The sequence below is a fragment of the Odocoileus virginianus genome, chromosome 11 (assembly GCF_023699985.2).
Source record: "Odocoileus virginianus isolate 20LAN1187 ecotype Illinois chromosome 11, Ovbor_1.2, whole genome shotgun sequence".
NCBI lineage: Eukaryota > Metazoa > Chordata > Mammalia > Artiodactyla > Cervidae > Odocoileus > Odocoileus virginianus.
In genome coordinates this window covers 27674841-27690895 of record NC_069684.1, presented here as the reverse complement: position 1 = coordinate 27690895, position 16055 = coordinate 27674841, and the positions used below count along the sequence as shown (strand labels likewise).

Below are 16055 nucleotides of genomic sequence, written 5' to 3'. Positions count from 1 at the left end.
TAGTTCAGTGCTTCCCTGGGCACCTGCCTCCTGCCTTGGTCTGTGCCGTGCAGGGCTCCTTTCCCCAGGGAAGGGCTCCCTTCCGCACGGCTCTGGCAGCTGGGTACCTGGTAGATGGCTTTCCACCCCGAGTTCAGTGCAGACAAGAATCGGTCCAGTTCAGGTGTGCAGCTCAGGTAGATGACCCAGGGTGGGAAGGGCTGTGCGCTGTCCTGGGAAAACTCCTGGGCAGAGCAGGGGCCCCAGGTGAGCAGACCCAGCACTCCTGTGGCAGGGCCTGCCTCCATCACCTGCCCCCCTCACCCAGCTCACCAAGAGGCAGTACTCCTTGCCCGGTTCAGTGGACACAGCACTGATGTCAGCCAGCTTGGCAGTACCCAGGGAGCGGAAAAAGCTGGTCTGGCAATCCTCATGGCACGTGAAGAGGCGGTCATCGGTGATTACCAGGCAGCAAGGGATGCAGGGGCTGGGAGCTACCCCCTGGGGGATGACCTGGGGAGCATGGGGGAAGGGAGGGGCAAGCTGGAGCTCTCCAGGGCTGGTTTGCACCAGGACACCCTGCTTCAGGGGCCAGCCAGCCCCTCTGCCCAGTCCTCCAGAGGTCAAGCAGACTCTGCCCACCTCAGGAGTACAGGGGCTGGCCTCGTGATGGTGGGAGTGTCAGGCCACGGGTGGCCCTAAGCTCCAGGGTGGACTCTTGGGCTGGTCCTTGGAGGTCCTGTCTTGGTCCTCGGAGGCTGCTCTATGATGTGTCTGGGTTTAGGGAAGGGCCCCTGGGGGCCCGGGGTAGGGGGAGGGGAGAAGGCGCTCACCCCCTTGGACACGGCCTGGCACAGGTGCTGCATCCAGTCGGCCATCTCAGCCTCGCTGTCGGCGCTCAACTCCAGGCAGGGCCGGTCGGCAAGGATGACCTGGAAGGCGTGGGGCCGATCCGTGGTGTTGGATCTCCGACAGCCACCGCACTGCTCCCCCCTGGGCCAGAGGAGGAGGGTGAGACGGGTCGAGGAGGCAGGGGTGGCACAGGGGAGCTCCTGGGGCTGGTCGAGGCCTGCAGACCTGGGGCTGCCCCAGAGGACACCAGAGGGTGGTCCAGACCCCACAGCTGGGCAGCCCCGCCCCCACCTCTTTCCTGTGTAACACCTTTAATCTCCAGGATTACCAAAGTCCTTCTGCATACTGAACAGGGCCAGGTGAGGGGTGGAGAATCAGCTCTCAGCCCCACCCTCTCAGAATCAGCACACCCTCATGGGCCTGATGCTCCCTCCAGGTGTATGTGTGTTCATCTCCCCCTAAGGTCAGGCGCTTCCCGGGGAAAGGACTGCCTCCCCATCAGACTGGATCCTTTCCAGGCGGGGAGCTCCTTTTGCTTCCCCAAGGTTCCCCCAGAGCTCAGCAGACCCCAGGGTACTGAGTGGGGGTGGGGCTGAGCCAAGCCCCAAGCCTAGCTAGACCTTGACCTTCAGCAGCAACACAGGCCCCAATACCTGCCCAGCAACCCCACTGCCCAGGACACTCACCCCATGTTCACCGAGAGCAGGGGCGTCACATCGGTGCGGTCAGGATACTGGTAGAGGATCCCGTTGCTGCAGGGGCACAATGGGGCAGGGGTGAGTCTGGGCTGGGATCTGGGGGCCTGCAGAGCCTACATCCTGGGGATCCTTGCAAGCTGGGGCTTGAAACCCAGAGGTCAAGGAGGCCGGGGCAGCTGGGAGAGTGGAAGAACTACAGAGGTGCCGCAGGGAACATGTACCCCCAGACTTGGGGACAGCCCTAGTCTGCACCTGAGATGTCCTGGGCTTCCTTGGGCCCTACCTGACTGACACCACAGAGAAGTTCTAAGATCCCTGTGGAAAGGAGGGTGCTGTCCCCCACCCCAACCTCCAGGCCAGAGCTCTCACCTGAGCACCACGAAGCAGGTCTTCCAGTGCTCCTTGCCCAGGTAGGAGGTGCCCGCCTTGTAATGGAGCATGCCTTCTTTGGTGATGGTGCCCTCGGGGGGTGAGCAGTGGCAGGGGGTGGGGCCCAGGAACTCGTCCTGGGGGTCCTCCCAGTGCACAAGCCCATAGAAACGCACAGTAACAGCGGTCGCCTGGGGAGGGAGGGGGCAGGGGACGGAGTGGTGAGGTCGGGGTCAGAAGCAAGAATGGCCTGTGTCAGGGCGAGGACACACCCCAACTGGGTAAGTGGCTAGGCTGGGGAGGAGGGGAGAGCCTGCTGCAGGCAGATGATGGAGAAACAGGAAAGACCACTGTCTGCACCTCGTGACCCTAACACCAGGGCTTGTATCTCGGGGACAACAGCCTCTCCTCCCCAGGTTCTTACCTCACACTTAGATTCCTGGGCCACAAATTTGGCCAGAGCCAGCTTCTCCATGGTGGCATCAGTCAGGATGCTGGGGTAGGGGGGTTCCCGACAGCCCTTGATCATGGCTGACTTCAAAGAAGCCAAAAAGAACCTGTGCAGGGAATGGGGTCTGCTGTCAGAGGCCTGGGGCCCCCACCCCTCACAGGGACTGGGCTTAGTCCTGAGAACGTCTGACCTGAAGGGGTCACAGGGTTTGAGGGGAGGCACCCGCCTGGAACCAGAGCTAAGGCGGCGGGTGGGGCAATAAGGTGGCAGCAGTCCATGGTCATCAAACGGCGGCCTGGAAAACCTAACCCTTCACGACGGCCAAGGGGCCTTGGGTCTTGACCACAAGGGAAGCCCGGACGAGGTGACGCAGCAGGACTCGGATGAAGACCCGACCTCGGGAAAGACAGTTTTCGCACGGAAGCACGTGGGGCACGAGTGGCCCCATGACCCTGAAGCAGGGGCTGTGCTTTCTCTCCTGTGGGGGTGATTCTGCCAGCCCTCTTTTCCTCTCTGGGGGCCACTGAGGGTTTGAGGTCACCAGTCGGTCAGGGTGTCTGTCACCCCCCTGCTTCTCTGCCCGGACCGCAGGCTCCAAACGGAACTCGTCTCTGCTTTCTACTTCTTCGTAGCCCACGTCCCACCCTCCACCCCCAGGGGTGTGGCCAGGCCAGTAGCGCGCACGCTGTCTCCAGCCGGCGGAAGGGGCGTGTCACTCACTCGGCCAGGGCCACGTCCGCCGCGTCCAGAAGAAACTGCTTCCTGCGGTTGGTGCACACCAGCTTCACCGTCTGCTGGTCGAGGCCCACCTGCCGGAAACCACACCCTCACATGCACACGGAGCTTGGCCGCGGCTGCCAAAGGGGCAGCCATGGCCAGATAGAGGGCGGGCTGGGGAGGGAAGAAACACAGACTGGGGTCACCATGAAGTGGGAAGGGATGGTCGGCCGTACAGAGGAGGAAGAGGGACCCTTGGGCTTGGTTCTTATCCCCGGTATCGCGGGGATAGATGGGGGCTGGCATCCACCCCGGGACTGAGGCCAGGGGTTGGCCTTGCTCTGCAGCTCTGAGGGTGGGTGGCCCACGGAGCCCTAGAGACAGCACACACCAGCCGCGGAGCCCGAACTCACCGACACGTAGTCGAGCTCATTGTAAGAAACAGCCTCTTCCACCAAGTATGGCTTCTCTGTGGCCCCTGAGAGAGATGACCCCAATGCTTGTTACCCCTGGGGGCCCCTCTGCCCTCCCCCGCCCCATTTCCTAAGACCTTTTCTCAGTGAGGACCTGTCCTCGCCCTGAGATCTGAAATGCTGGAGTAGGAGAATGACATGGGGTACTCCTGGAGGGGCCCCCAGGCTCCCGTCTTGGGATACTGGCAGCCCCTTCCCAGCTGTGCGTGTTCATCACCACGTGCAGCCGAGAGACACTCGGGGCCGTGGGGCGGGGGGTGGAGGGGTGGGAGGCGAGGGGGTTTTGGTGGGGGGTGGAGGCTGCAGGGAACGAGGAAGCAGTCAGTCTCATCTTCCTCTGCCCTGGCCCAGGCCGGGGCGGCAGGCACCTTTCCGGAGCAGGTAGACATAGCAGTCTGTGAGCAGCACGTACAGCAGCTGCAGGTTGCCCTCCATGTGCCCGGTGCTCATCCGGATCATCTGAGGGGCCGGAGCAGAGATGTCAGACCCTGAGGCCCACACCCCGCCCCAGGCAGCCCGTGCCCCTTTCTGAGCAGGCGTGGGGCCCGTTCAGCCGTGCCCTCCCTGTGTGGCTCTTGCTCATTCTTGGGATCCCGGGACTTACTCTGAAGAGCTGCTCTTCATTTTCTCGAAACACATGGATCATCAGCAGGAGCAGGTGATTGTTGTCTACTCTGTGAGGGGGACAAGTGTGGGGAGGACGAGGGGTCAGCGAGAGCAGGGCCAGGGAGAGGCCACACAGGCGCACGGAGACGATGTGCGCACGCAGGTGAGGCGACACCAGAGGGCCACATCCCTTCCTACCACCCAGCCCAGGCTAGGTCTTCCAGGAGCTGTGCTCGGCCTATGTGGAGGGCAGACGCCCAGCGTGCCCTGATCGAGGAGAGGCGTGGCTCACACGTGTGGCACAGACAGACTGGCTCACCTGAACTCTGCCGAGTGGGTCATCTCTGAAGGGCTCCCCTGGCCCTCCTCCACCCCGGAGTCCTCGGCGCTGCTCAGACAGGGGCTGGGCTGGTCTCCCTTGAGTCTGCAAAGAGCCTCCTGGGTCCCAGGCTCTGGCTCCAGCCCCTCACCGACCTGGGGCAGCTGGGTGTCCAGTTCCTGGGCCTCTGGCTTCTGCGCCTCCCCCGGGGTGTCCTCTAAGGGCCGAGGTGTCTGTCCTGGTCCTCCTCCTCCCCCCGCCTCTTCTTGGTCAGCAGCCGCAGGGCTACCAGGAACATGCAGCGGTTGGCCAGGCCCTGCAGGGTCATGGTGGCCGCCACCTGATGTAACAGTACTTGGACTCTCGATGGTAAAGCGGTAGAAGTCCATTGGGGCTGGAAGCCCCTCACTAAAGTCGCAAAATGGCGGCCTCTCCGGGGCATCCCCGGGAGAGCCGGTCCGAAAGGACTGGTCCGGGGGTTCGACGTGGGGGCGCCAGGTGGCAGGGTCCAGCTGCCCGTTGAGCTGGTCGATGACCTTACTTAGGGGCTGCCCCACGCGCTCCATGGAGGTGTCCTTCATCTCGGGGATAAGCAGGCCCACCTGGCCGGGCTCTGAGCGCCCGCCGCCCTCCACTGTGCTGCCAGGCCCCTCTCCCTCCTGCGGCAGGGAGGCCAGGGTGGTGTCTGGGGAGCCCTGCCCAGGGCCTGGGCTACTGCCCACGGTGTTGCCATTGCCCTGTCGGGCACACGTGTGCTGGGTGGAGGCCGGGTGGAGTGGACTGGCTTCCTCATCTGATCTGGGCTTCTTCTTCTTGCCTGTTTTCTTCTTCTTGGTGACCCTGGATGGTAGTGATTGGGAGAGGTTTAAAGCTGAGCAACCGGTCCTGAGGGCAGCAAGGTGGGCTGGGTCACAGCAGGTGAGCCTGGGCAAGGAGCTCAGGGAGTCAGAGCTTCAGGAGTCCCAGGCAGCACTAGGCATGGACCCTGGGCCAGAGGCCGACAGCGGCTCAGAGGCAGAGGCAGGGCCAGCACGAGGAAGGCACAGGGGAACCCCTGAGCGGGTCCTGTGAGTTCTTGCTGGTGGCGCACTGGGCTAGCTGTGCTCTCAGGAATGGAAACGGGCCACGGCTAGTCAGACCAGTGACCCCTCTACTCAGCCTCCCCGCAGGAGGCGGGCAGTGGACCCTGAGCTGACTTCACTTTCCATTAGGTATTGTAATGGATAATTCAAAAGACTCAAAATCTTTTGAGTTCAAATTCCTGGCTCCGTGGTTCCGAGTTGGCTGGAGTGGACCTGGCTAAGCAACTCTAGGTCTGAACCTCTCTAGCTGCTCTGGATTTGAACCAGCCTTTGGGAGTGGGACTCCTGGCTCCAGTCACTGGGGAGGAACTCCCCCCGCCTTGGGCCGGGAAGCCCCTTATTCAGGTGGAGAGACTCAAGAGCAGGAGCCAGAGGAGGTCTGGGAGCCGAGGAGGCTCTTGGCCAAGAGTTTCCAACCTTGTCATCCGCCTCCTCCTTCCTTCTATGTCCCCGTCAATGTGATGGAGATGCTCTTCTTTCAGTGAGCCATGCTCAACTAGAATTGGTACAGATCTCAGAACTTGTGCATTAATGTCCAAGAACTCCCTTGGAAAGAAGTCCAGGCTGAAGGTACTTTCTGGATGGACCGGACAAATGCCCCTGGCAGCCTGGGCCTGGCCCGAGAAGCCATCCGTGCTGTTGCCTTTGCCACCCATCTTCTAGCCTCGGGCCCTCTTTTTCCTCTTGATCAGAGAACTACTGAACAGGGGAGGGGTACCTGGTCTCCAGAAAGAGGGCTAAATATCCTCGGGGTGAAAGGGGGTGGGTCCTAGTCTGTGTGGACTAAACAGTGATGCTAGGAGTGGACAGCAGGGACACAGGACATTCACCCAGCTTCTCGGGCCCCCTCCCCGCTGACCTGATGACCTCGAGCTCTGTGCATGTGTCCGGTAGGTCCGGGGTGTGGCACTCCCCCTTCTCCTGAGAGCTTGTGTGCACAGGGGTGGTGTCGGAGGAGGATACAGTCTCGGCCTGGTCCTCATTGAAGGGGTTGTGGCGCTGGGTGGGACTCTTGGTGGAAGCCTTGCTGCTGGTTGGGTCTGAGGTGGTGGAGCGGGGGCCGCTGACAGTGTCTGTGAGGTCTCCGTCTGGGAGAACAGGAAACATGAGATGGCCCTTCAGACACCAGGTGGGGACCCCAGGCCCCCAAAGCATGCCTTATCTAGGGAGGGAGGCAGGCGAGTTCTTCCCAGGGCATTCTGACTGGGGTGGCCCTGTTTTAGGAGTGGAAGCCTCCCGCCAGCAGGACCTGGGATTTGTGCTTCAAGAGCAACTTGGAAGAACGCCATCATCACCCCCTCTGGGTCCCCCAGAGCTCTCAACAATTTGGATGAGTTTGAATCAAGAGCCTCAAGGTTAAGCAGGCTCCAGGTTTAAGCCCTGTGGGGGTGGTGACCTTGATGGCTCAGAAGATGGGCCACACATCTTGCAGGCTAACATGTGCCTCCATTAGCGCAACACACCCTTGACAGGACTGAGATATCCAAAGTCCTCTGAAGGGGCCCCCACGGTGGCAGATACAGAGGGACAAAGGAGGAGAGAAGAGAACCAGGATCAGAGAAAATGAGGGCTGCAGACGCTGAGAGGCCAGGACAGGGAGTCCAAGGGTGAGGAGCAGGGGGAAGGGCAGGAAGAAGGACCTAGAGCACAGTGAAGAGGGCAGAGGGGGGAGAAAGGTGTGCAGAGTCGCTGCCCTCGCAGAGATGCCTCGTGGGCCCTTCTCCCCTGAGAGGCAGGTGCTGAGAACTTCATTTCATTCAAACCTCAGCCTGCCTACTGGGCCCGCCCTGGGCACTCTCCCCCAGGGAGACAGGCCCTCTGGAGAGGAGCTGGTTTAACAGTCCTCCCACCCCCAACTGTCCATCCCAGGTCCCTGGAATGGGACACTGAGAGGAAGGAGTGTTAGCATGGAGGCATAAGGGGTGTTTATCCAGTGGCAGATGGAAAGCCGCCCAGGCTGGCAGGATAGCTTGGGTGACGGTGATGGTTGATGGCAAAGGACACAGGATGTTTATGCCCCATTTGCCAGCCTGCGCACATCTTGCTGGCCCTTATCTGCCAGAGGAGACATGGTGCACAGGCTTCCGACCCTCAGCCTCATCTGGAAGGGCCCAACCTGCTTCGTGGATCTGGGAAGCCACGGGGCAGCTGTCTGCTGACGCAGCATGGCATCAAAAGTACACTGTCTTTTAATATAAGGCTGCAGGAGGGGGTAAAGAGCAGCTGCCAGCTCTGCTAGAGAAACACGGGTGAAATAGGAGCCTTTCTTCAAATCTCCAGGGACCCCCAGAGCTTGTTTCTCAGATGCAGAAAAGCCTGCCCTTCAGTCTGAGAGGAGGCTCTTGCTAAGTCCATGTGTTCCTGTTCGACCCCGAGAGGTGCAGCCGCCCAGGGAAGGGGTCCCAGGAGGGGAGCAAGCAGATCATTGGGCATGGTGGGGTCCAGGCTGGGATACCCACCAGTTCTGTACATAAGCCAGGGCTCTTGGAAAGGTCTCCCCAGTCCCCACCCCAGGGCCTGGAGCTGCCTCCAAATCCTGCTCTTCTCCAGGTGTGAGAAGACAGAGCCGCTTCAGGGGAGCTGCCAAACCAGCTCAGGGCATCGTCAGCGCTCCAGGAACCAGGAAAGCAGGTGGTCACTACAGGGACAACCTCACCCCACCCCGGAGCCCAGCCCAGCCTGAGCAAGCAGTGCGACTGGGGTGTTAGTTCTCAGGCCGCAAGGGGCTCTGGAGGGCTGCAGAGGAGGGTCAGGCCCTGCTTGCCAAGTGACTGCAACAGGAGAGTAGCTGGGTCAGGGGGGTTAGTTGTTAGACCTGGGGGGCGGGGACCAGTGCCCAGCATGGGAGCTGCAAGAAGAGAGGCAGAAAGGACAAATGACGTTATGATGGAATTCTGGATTTCAAGCTAATCTCAACTTAAAATGGGGGACTCCTCAATGCTACTCTCTTGGCCAGATGACATACATTTATATCTTATTTCCCTCAAACCAAAGCTACTGCACATTCACATTACTTGGGAAAAGAGCCTCCGTCATCTGTGACTCAGATGACGGCTGTAACAACGCAGGGGCCAGCTCTGAGCAGAACTGCTGTCCCTCGGCTCAGGGTGACCAGCCGGCACCACCTCCTCCAGAGGCTGACCCCGCACCCACCCCGGGCAGAAGTGGCCCTCAGGGCAGGGCTGTTTATTAAGAGGGGCTCTGGTTTTGGCCTCAGCTTAAAGGAGGAAGGATTAACCTTCTCAGAAACGCGTCCTCTGCTTGGAGTAGTCACGGGAATCCCAAGAATAGCTTCAGGGCTGTTCTCAAGCCCAGGAGTGGCGTCACCAGTAGAAAAAGGCCTAAGTATTGCTGCCACCTAGTGGACAGGGTGGAAGGGTGAACAGATTTCTTTTCTTTTTTTTTTTTTTTTAAATCTTTATGGCCACGCTGCATGAAATTTGGGATCTTAGTTCCCTGACCAGGGATCAAGCCCACACCCCCTGCATTGGCAGTTCAAAGTCTCAACCAGTGGGCCAACAGGGAAGTGCCTGACAGATTTCACATTAGTTGACCTTAAAATTTCAAAGAGGATGTTTCAGCCGTGCTAGGGCAATTTCCCTCATTCAGACCTCAATCTCCTCCAAAAACACCCACGAGGAAGCCATTAAGAAGTGGATCAAGCCATCTGCACTGCCTCCTAATGTCTATAACACAGAACTGTGTCTGACCTAAAGGAGCTTGCAACCCCCATGTTCAAAGGTAGTGTTTTCCTGAACAGTCTCCCCACTGGGGCCCACAGCTGGCAGTCCCCTCTACACGTCTGGTGCATGACTGGCATTGGAATCGGGACAGGTGATCCGTGCGTCCCCAAAACACACTCAGCGACTCAAGGCCACGGCATACAGGGAAGAATCTTGCACTGGGAGAAGGGGTTGGCCTAGGCCTCAAGGTCAAGTTCTACTGCAGAATTCCATCTGTCAGAACACCAGACTTGGCTTTATTACGATCATTGACATTATCATAAATAACAAGCTGATTCTGAATCATGCAGCAAGCTCGGTATGGAAAGGTTGCAAAACAGGAAAACAGGGTAACAGCAGACTCTGTCCCACCTTCCCAGTCTGTGCTGGGTACAGACGGCACTGCTGGAAACACATCTCCAAAATCATAATCTACAAAAACGAGGGACAAAACTGAAGATTAGAAACACAGGTAGTTTGGCAGGACAGGGAGGGTGGGGGGCAACAGGGTGGGAGACATAGGGAGAACACAAGAGAGGAAAAATTCAACTTTCCATATTTTCTCTGACCACCTCAGGGGAACTTACAAGGATCCCAGCTGCTTCTCAGTTCGGGCACTGGGCCAGTAACCTCTGACCCCTAGGAAGACCTGCGGGCAATCCATTCTAAGACCGGAACACGGCTCCCCTGCACCTAACCTCCTTTCCTACCCCTTGCTCTCCTTCCTGCCAAACCCAGCAGCTAAAATGAGGTGGGTTCAAGGGACACCTCCGTCACTGGGCAGTCTGTCTGCTCCCTTGAGGCCTGTCCGGCCGACTTTTCTGAGCCCACCCCAAGGAGACTGAGCTGCTATCTCCTGCTCCTATGAGAGCAATACAAATCTAGCTAACACCAGACTGAAAGTAACTGCCCTCCCTGGGAGAGGATCACACCACAGGCAGAAACAAAGAAGGTCAAGGTCTCAATGTTGATGAAAGTCTGGGTGCCCTTGGGGCTGAATTGGTGCTTGGAGCCCCTTCGCTGGAGATGAGGTGGGGTGCAGTACATAAATGGCTCTGATTTCCCATGAGGGGAAACGGTGGGGAAACAGCCAGTTGTACAAATCAACACAGAGGCCAAAGGTTTGGAAGAAAGCAGGCTGTTCCAACCAGCCATTGGACTAAGACAACAAATGACTACAGACGTGAGGATGTTCTTGTTTGGTTTTGCTGCCATGTGTGTGATTGCCTCTGACACGCTGTCAAGGACAGGAGGGACTCAGAAATCGATGGACCAGGGGAAATGGGGGCGTCTGCCTCTAAACTTTGAGACCCATTGGGTTCTCCTTCCTCCTTCCAGGGGCTGCTTAGCCTTTTCTACCTAGAATTGAGGGTAGGACCACCCCACCAAAGTTGGCGGTGCTCACCCCTGCAATGTCCGGAAGTTTCCAGGTTGCCTTCCTAATCCTCCTGACCACAGAGAACTGCCCTGGTGCATGTTTACAGCCTTCTGAAAAGGGGTCTAGCATTCATAAGATCTCATCGTGGCTTCTGATCCCCCAAATCAGTTTCTGAGCCACCACTGAGACATTGAGAAAGAGAAGAGCCGGGAAGTGACTGGCCTGGTTTAACTCTGAATTTCCACCACTGGACCAGCCAAGAAAGATGCCCCCTGGCCAGGCTTACGCGGCTTAGAATCCGTTTGCAACAGAGGCTGGCCCCTTCCCACCTTGGCACTCACCCTCACTAGATGGGGCGATGGCGCTGTCGTCCCACTCCAGGGTGGTGGAGGTGACGGAGTTGAAGGAGTTGAGGGAGAGGCTGTCTGAGCCGTGGACCGAGCTGGGGAGGCGGTCTTCAAAGTCCAGCAGGTACTGGGGCTTGTAGTAGTCGGGCATGTAGGGGGCCAGGTCTAAATAGGGGGCATCCTGGGGAGAGAGGGGAAGAGGCAGGTTGGGGTGCTAGCAGGCCACAGTGGGCCTGAATACATGGCCTTCCTTGGACCTGCCTTCACAGTCTCCCAGGCTGGTTTTTCTTTGGAAATCAATGTGCTTAAGGTACTAAACCCAGAAATAAACTGCTGAGAGGAGGATTGTGAATGGCTGTGGCCCATAAGGCTGTGGGCTCGGGGCCCACAGATGACAGTGCCCGCTAGGCCTCCTGACCCTCCGTAACTTCTTGTACTCATTTTCTCCAGTTTCTACTACTTTTTAGGTCTGTGCTATTGGAGTCTGGGTCTAGGCTGGTGGCCCGATTAGGAGGGGGCAGTTTTTTGCATCTTGACGAGGCTGCAGAGGTGCCTCTGAAGCTCCTGGGCCGCACTGCACTGGCTCTAGTGCGTGACCGTGACCGTGACCGTGACCAGGAGGGAGGCTGAGAAGCAGGAAGCCGAGAGGCTTCCAGGATCCCAGGAGGCACAAGGACGAATCTGCCTTGACTTTCTCAAAGATTCATGTTCTGAACATGAAGGAGTATTAAGTGCTAAAGGAGTATTAAGTGCTAAAATACTCTAGGTGATGTGGTTTTTCTCCAAGTTGGGACAGAGAGACAGGAAGGAGCCACCCAAACCAGGAATTCTGGCCAAGAGAGTCACCTCAATTCCCTTGGGCAGACCCTGAGCCGTTCCCTCACCTGAACAAACAGGACGATGCTCTGGCTCAGCCTCACCCATCAGGCTCCCTGGGCAGGACCTCACCCACCCTGGCCACCCCTCTGCCCCCATGAGCAGTGAGAGCCGGGATGTCTCACCAGGTCCAGGTCAAACCGAATGAACTCCAGCCCGGATACCAAGGTCAGGAAGAGGGTCAGGTGGTCATGGCTGCAGACCAGGGCATTCCTGCGGGGCATGAGACGGGGTCATTCATGGTGGCTCCTCGTCTGGTTCCCAGCATGGCCCTGCCTCCCCAACAAGCCAGCTGTGTTGAAGTTTGACGTGTGACATCCTCCCTCCATCCCCAAACTTGATGTGGCCTCTGCCTGGCCCCTTCCAGCACTCTTGCCTGGGTCTGGAGCCACAGGCACTTTACTGCCTGTGTCTTCAGATATGGGGCCTGTGGCAGGTCTCGGCAGCTGCTCTAAACACTTCTTGCAGCAATGCCAGCGAAGGCTGAGTGTTCTGGTCAGGTCTGAGGCCTGGCTGGAGGGTCAGACGAAGGATGATCAGGCAGCAGACCATTCATGGAGCACAGCTGGAACCTGGACTCCTGGCCAGAGCCATCACAGGCAAGCTGTATTGGCTTTCAGGCCATCACTGGTGTGTCTGCAGGCTGCCCACTCAGGCTAGGCCCCTGGCGGGCGGAGGTCGGCATAGTGTGGTGTGTGCATGGATAAGACGCTGGGACGAGGCTCAGGGGCACACAAGAGCTGCGTGCGTGAGACCCAGCGTCCGGACACTCACTTGACATAGTACTTGTGTAGGAGACCCAGGTTCTCCTGGAACAGCCGCAGGTAGCTCTCCAGGGAGTTCTCGTTGAGGGCCAGGTAGAGCCAGGCCCGGCCTGCAAATGAAAGGCAGGAGTAAGTGGGAGGAAGGTCCAGCAGGTGCCAGCTTTCCTTGGCCTGGAAAGGAGGGGAGGGAGGAGGAGTGGCCGAGGGGAGCAAGCACCCCAACAGCCTTCTCTCTTGTGGGACTGCCACACTCTGAAATCTTGACCTTCCCCATCAGACTCGAGTCTGTAACTGACCAGGAAACTCAGATTGACAGGGCAGACTGCAAACCCCAGATGGGTTGAGAAATGCAAGGATGCTGCACTGACCCTGTAGCTTACACTGATCATAGCTCAGGGAGAGAGGCGAGACCCCTCACTCATGTTCAGGCTGGGATTCAGAAGGAGCCCAGCTCTCTTCAGCATCTTCCCCACAGCCACGAGGCTGCAGCCAGATGTCATGTGCTGGGGAGAAGCGAGGCCTTGGGGAGAGCGCTGGCCTTTTTAACAGCCCTCCGCCACTGGACACCACGAGGCACTTGGCCTCCCAGGTTGACCTGAGTCCCAGGCTGCCTGCAGGGAGGGCGGAGCTTCCCGGAGTCAGCCTGGCTCTACTCACTGCGCCCCAGGTTGGTGGCCACGTGCTGCAGCACCTCGATGTGCTTGACGGCCTCTCTCCGGGTAAAGTGAACCACGAGCACCCAGTAGCCAGATGAGAGGTCCTGCAGCCTGAGAAAGTAGGACAGGAGCTGCTGTGACCTGGATGGGGCCACCCTGGGACGCTGTGGTCGGCGGGCCCACCAGCCTCTGTGTCAGCAGGAAGTGCAAGGCTGAGAGCTGGGATTCCCAGGGCACCCACAGGCTTCCTCCTCCTCCTCCACCAGCAGGCCTTCACACCATCATTTCATCTGTGGCTAATCCCTTCCCCCATCATTCATGCCTGCTCAGAGACGGATTACTGGGACAACCTTAGACAGTCTGCAGCCCCCTTGAGTGAGACCAATTTCTTTCTGCCAGGAAAGAAAAAATAAACGGCAGACAAGTCTAGGGACTTCCCTCTGGAGGCTGCTCATGGCCTTGGTTCTGCCCTGTCCAGCTGCATAGTCCTCTCCAGAAACTGCTGTCCCCTTACCCGTAGAGCAGAGCGTGGTCCAGGTGCTCACACAGACGCTGCAGGACTTTGTCGTGGTTGCGGATGGCAGGAGTCTCATCTTCACAGGCAGCAAAATAGCTCTGCAACTGAAAGGAAAAACAAAATCCCTCCAGATGAGAAATGGATGAAGAGGAGGGCCCCAGAAGGTCTGGAATTAAGAAGGTAACTAAAGAAACTTCCCTGGTGGTTCAGTGGTTAAGAATCCCCTGCCTTCCAATGCAGGGAATGCAGGTTCAACCCCTGGTCGGGAAACTAAGATCCCATGTGCCACAATGCAACTAAGCCTGCTCACTGCAAAGAAGACCCCGCATGCCACAACAAAGACCCAATGCAGGCAAATCAAGAAAGAAATTTATTTATTTATTTATTTTTTAATTTTTAAGAAATGAAATTTAAAAGAAAAAAGAAAGTAGCTAAGGACATCGGTTAAAGGATGTATCCACGATGACCAACAGAATTAACCTCGAGCTGCCTGCACCAGATGCTTTTCCTGGACCACAGGTGTCAGCGGGCACAGGAGGGATGCTGACTTAGAGCCCAGTCCCCAAGAGGCGCCCTGCATGCTTGTCACATGACAGCCTGATGTTGGTGAGGAAGTCATGGTCTACGTGGGGGTCTCAGGTGGTACCACGCTTCCAGCCTGGGGCCACTAAGCCACGTAACTCTAGGAGCTCTACCTACAGTATTATGTATACAAATGAACACACAGCCTTCTTGTCAGAGGCTGACATGGGACACTGGGTTTACCTGAGGAAGCTGGCTGGATATGGATCCAGGTACCCGCCAGGCCCAGCTTGAGCCCTATACCAAGAATTACACCATTCCCAGGCTGGACTGTAAAAAGATTTGGGGGCTTTCCTGGTGGCCTAGTGGTTAAGAATTCACCTGCGAATGCAGGGGATGTGGGTTCAATCCTTGGTCTGGGAAGATCCCACATGCCACGGAGCAACTAAAGCCCGTGCTCCACAACAAGAGAAGCCACTTCAATGAGAAGCTCACGTACCACAACGAAGAGTAGCCCCCGCTTACGGCAACTAGAGAAAGTCTGTGCACAGCAACAGAGGCCCAGTGCAACCAAAACTAAATAAATAAATCTAAGAAAAAAAAAGAAATAACCTAATATTATGCATGCAGAGTACATCATGTGAAATGCCAGGCTGGATGAATCATAAGCTGGAAACAATACTGCTGGGAGAAATATCAATAACCTCAGATATGCAGATGATACCACCCTAATGGCAGAAACCGAAGAGGAACTAAAGAGCCTCTTGATGAAGGTGAAAGAGGAGATGGAAAAAGCTGGTTTAAGACAACATTCAAAAAACTAAGATCTTGGCATCTGGTCCCATTACTTCATGGCAAATAGATGGGGGGAAAAATGGAAGCAGTGACAGTTTATTTTCTTGGGCTCCAAAACTGCGATGGTGATGCAGCCATGAAATGAAAAGATGCTTGCTTGTTGGAAGAAAAGCTGTGACAAACCTAGACAGAGTATTAAAAAGCAGAGACATCACTTTGCCATCAAAGGTCTGTATAATCAAAGCTATGGTTTTTCTAGTAGTCATGTACGGATGTGAGAGTTGGACCATAAAGAAAGCTGAGTGTCAAAGAATTGATGCTTTAGAACTGTGATGCTGGAAAAGACTCTTGAGAGTCCCTTGGACAGCAAGGAGATCAAAGCAGTCAATCTTAAAGGAAATCAACCCTGAATATTCATTGAAAGGAGTGATGCTGAAGCTGAAGCTCCAACCCTTTGGCCACCTGAGGCAAAGAGCTGGCTCACTGGAAAAGACCCTGATGCTGGGAAAGATTGAAGGCAGGAGGAGAAGGGCATGACAGAGGATGAGATGGTTGGATGGCATCACTGACTCAATGGACGTGAGTTTGAGCAAACTTGGGGAGATAGTGATGACAGGGAAGCCTGGCGTGCTGCAATCCATGAGGTCTCAAGGAGTTGGACATGACTCAGTGACTGAACAGCAACCAACCTCATATTAAAAACAGAGAGATTTGACCAGTAGGTGAGATGAGCTGCAGCATGGAGCAACCTCAGCAGACTGATGGAGGCAAGGGCCGCTCGCTCAGCCCCAGTAAGGACAAGAAAGCCCAGATCAGAACCAACTTCTCCACAGCTGCCATGAGGAGGAGGGCCTCTGTCAAGGAGCATAGCTCCGGAAAGTCTTTCCCACGTCTCTCTGGTCTACTGCTGCCCTTCTAAAGGCCAGAGTGGG

General features: G+C 57.1%; 1 protein-coding gene across 4 annotated transcripts in view; it reads right to left on the bottom strand.

Annotated features, from left to right (window-relative positions):
• The window catches only part of PLEKHM2 (pleckstrin homology and RUN domain containing M2), a 39869-nt gene that overhangs the window by 1506 nt on the left and 22308 nt on the right, over positions 1–16055 (bottom strand). For 2 of the 4 annotated variants that reach the window (XM_020873673.2, XM_020873672.2), the window contains exons 2-18: positions 13804–13910; positions 12644–12743; positions 11995–12082; positions 10988–11174; positions 9641–9700; positions 6406–6634; positions 4465–5304; positions 4144–4213; positions 3908–3998; positions 3480–3544; positions 3070–3158; positions 2323–2455; positions 1899–2089; positions 1518–1583; positions 813–972; positions 313–492; positions 108–224 (exon numbers count right to left, since the gene is read on the bottom strand). In XM_020873673.2, coding sequence (XP_020729332.2) covers positions 108–224; positions 313–492; positions 813–972; positions 1518–1583; positions 1899–2089; positions 2323–2455; positions 3070–3158; positions 3480–3544; positions 3908–3998; positions 4144–4213; positions 4465–5304; positions 6406–6634; positions 9641–9700; positions 10988–11174; positions 11995–12082; positions 12644–12743; positions 13804–13882 — 2745 coding nt within the window. In that variant the 5' untranslated portion in view covers positions 13883–13910. Of the gene's footprint in view, positions 1–107; positions 225–312; positions 493–812; positions 973–1517; positions 1584–1898; positions 2090–2322; positions 2456–3069; positions 3159–3479; positions 3545–3907; positions 3999–4143; positions 4214–4464; positions 5305–6405; positions 6635–9640; positions 9701–10987; positions 11175–11994; positions 12083–12643; positions 12744–13290; positions 13401–13803; positions 13911–16055 lie in introns of all 4 variants that reach the window. The other 2 variants (XM_020873669.2, XM_020873671.2) reach the window with 2 other exon arrangements.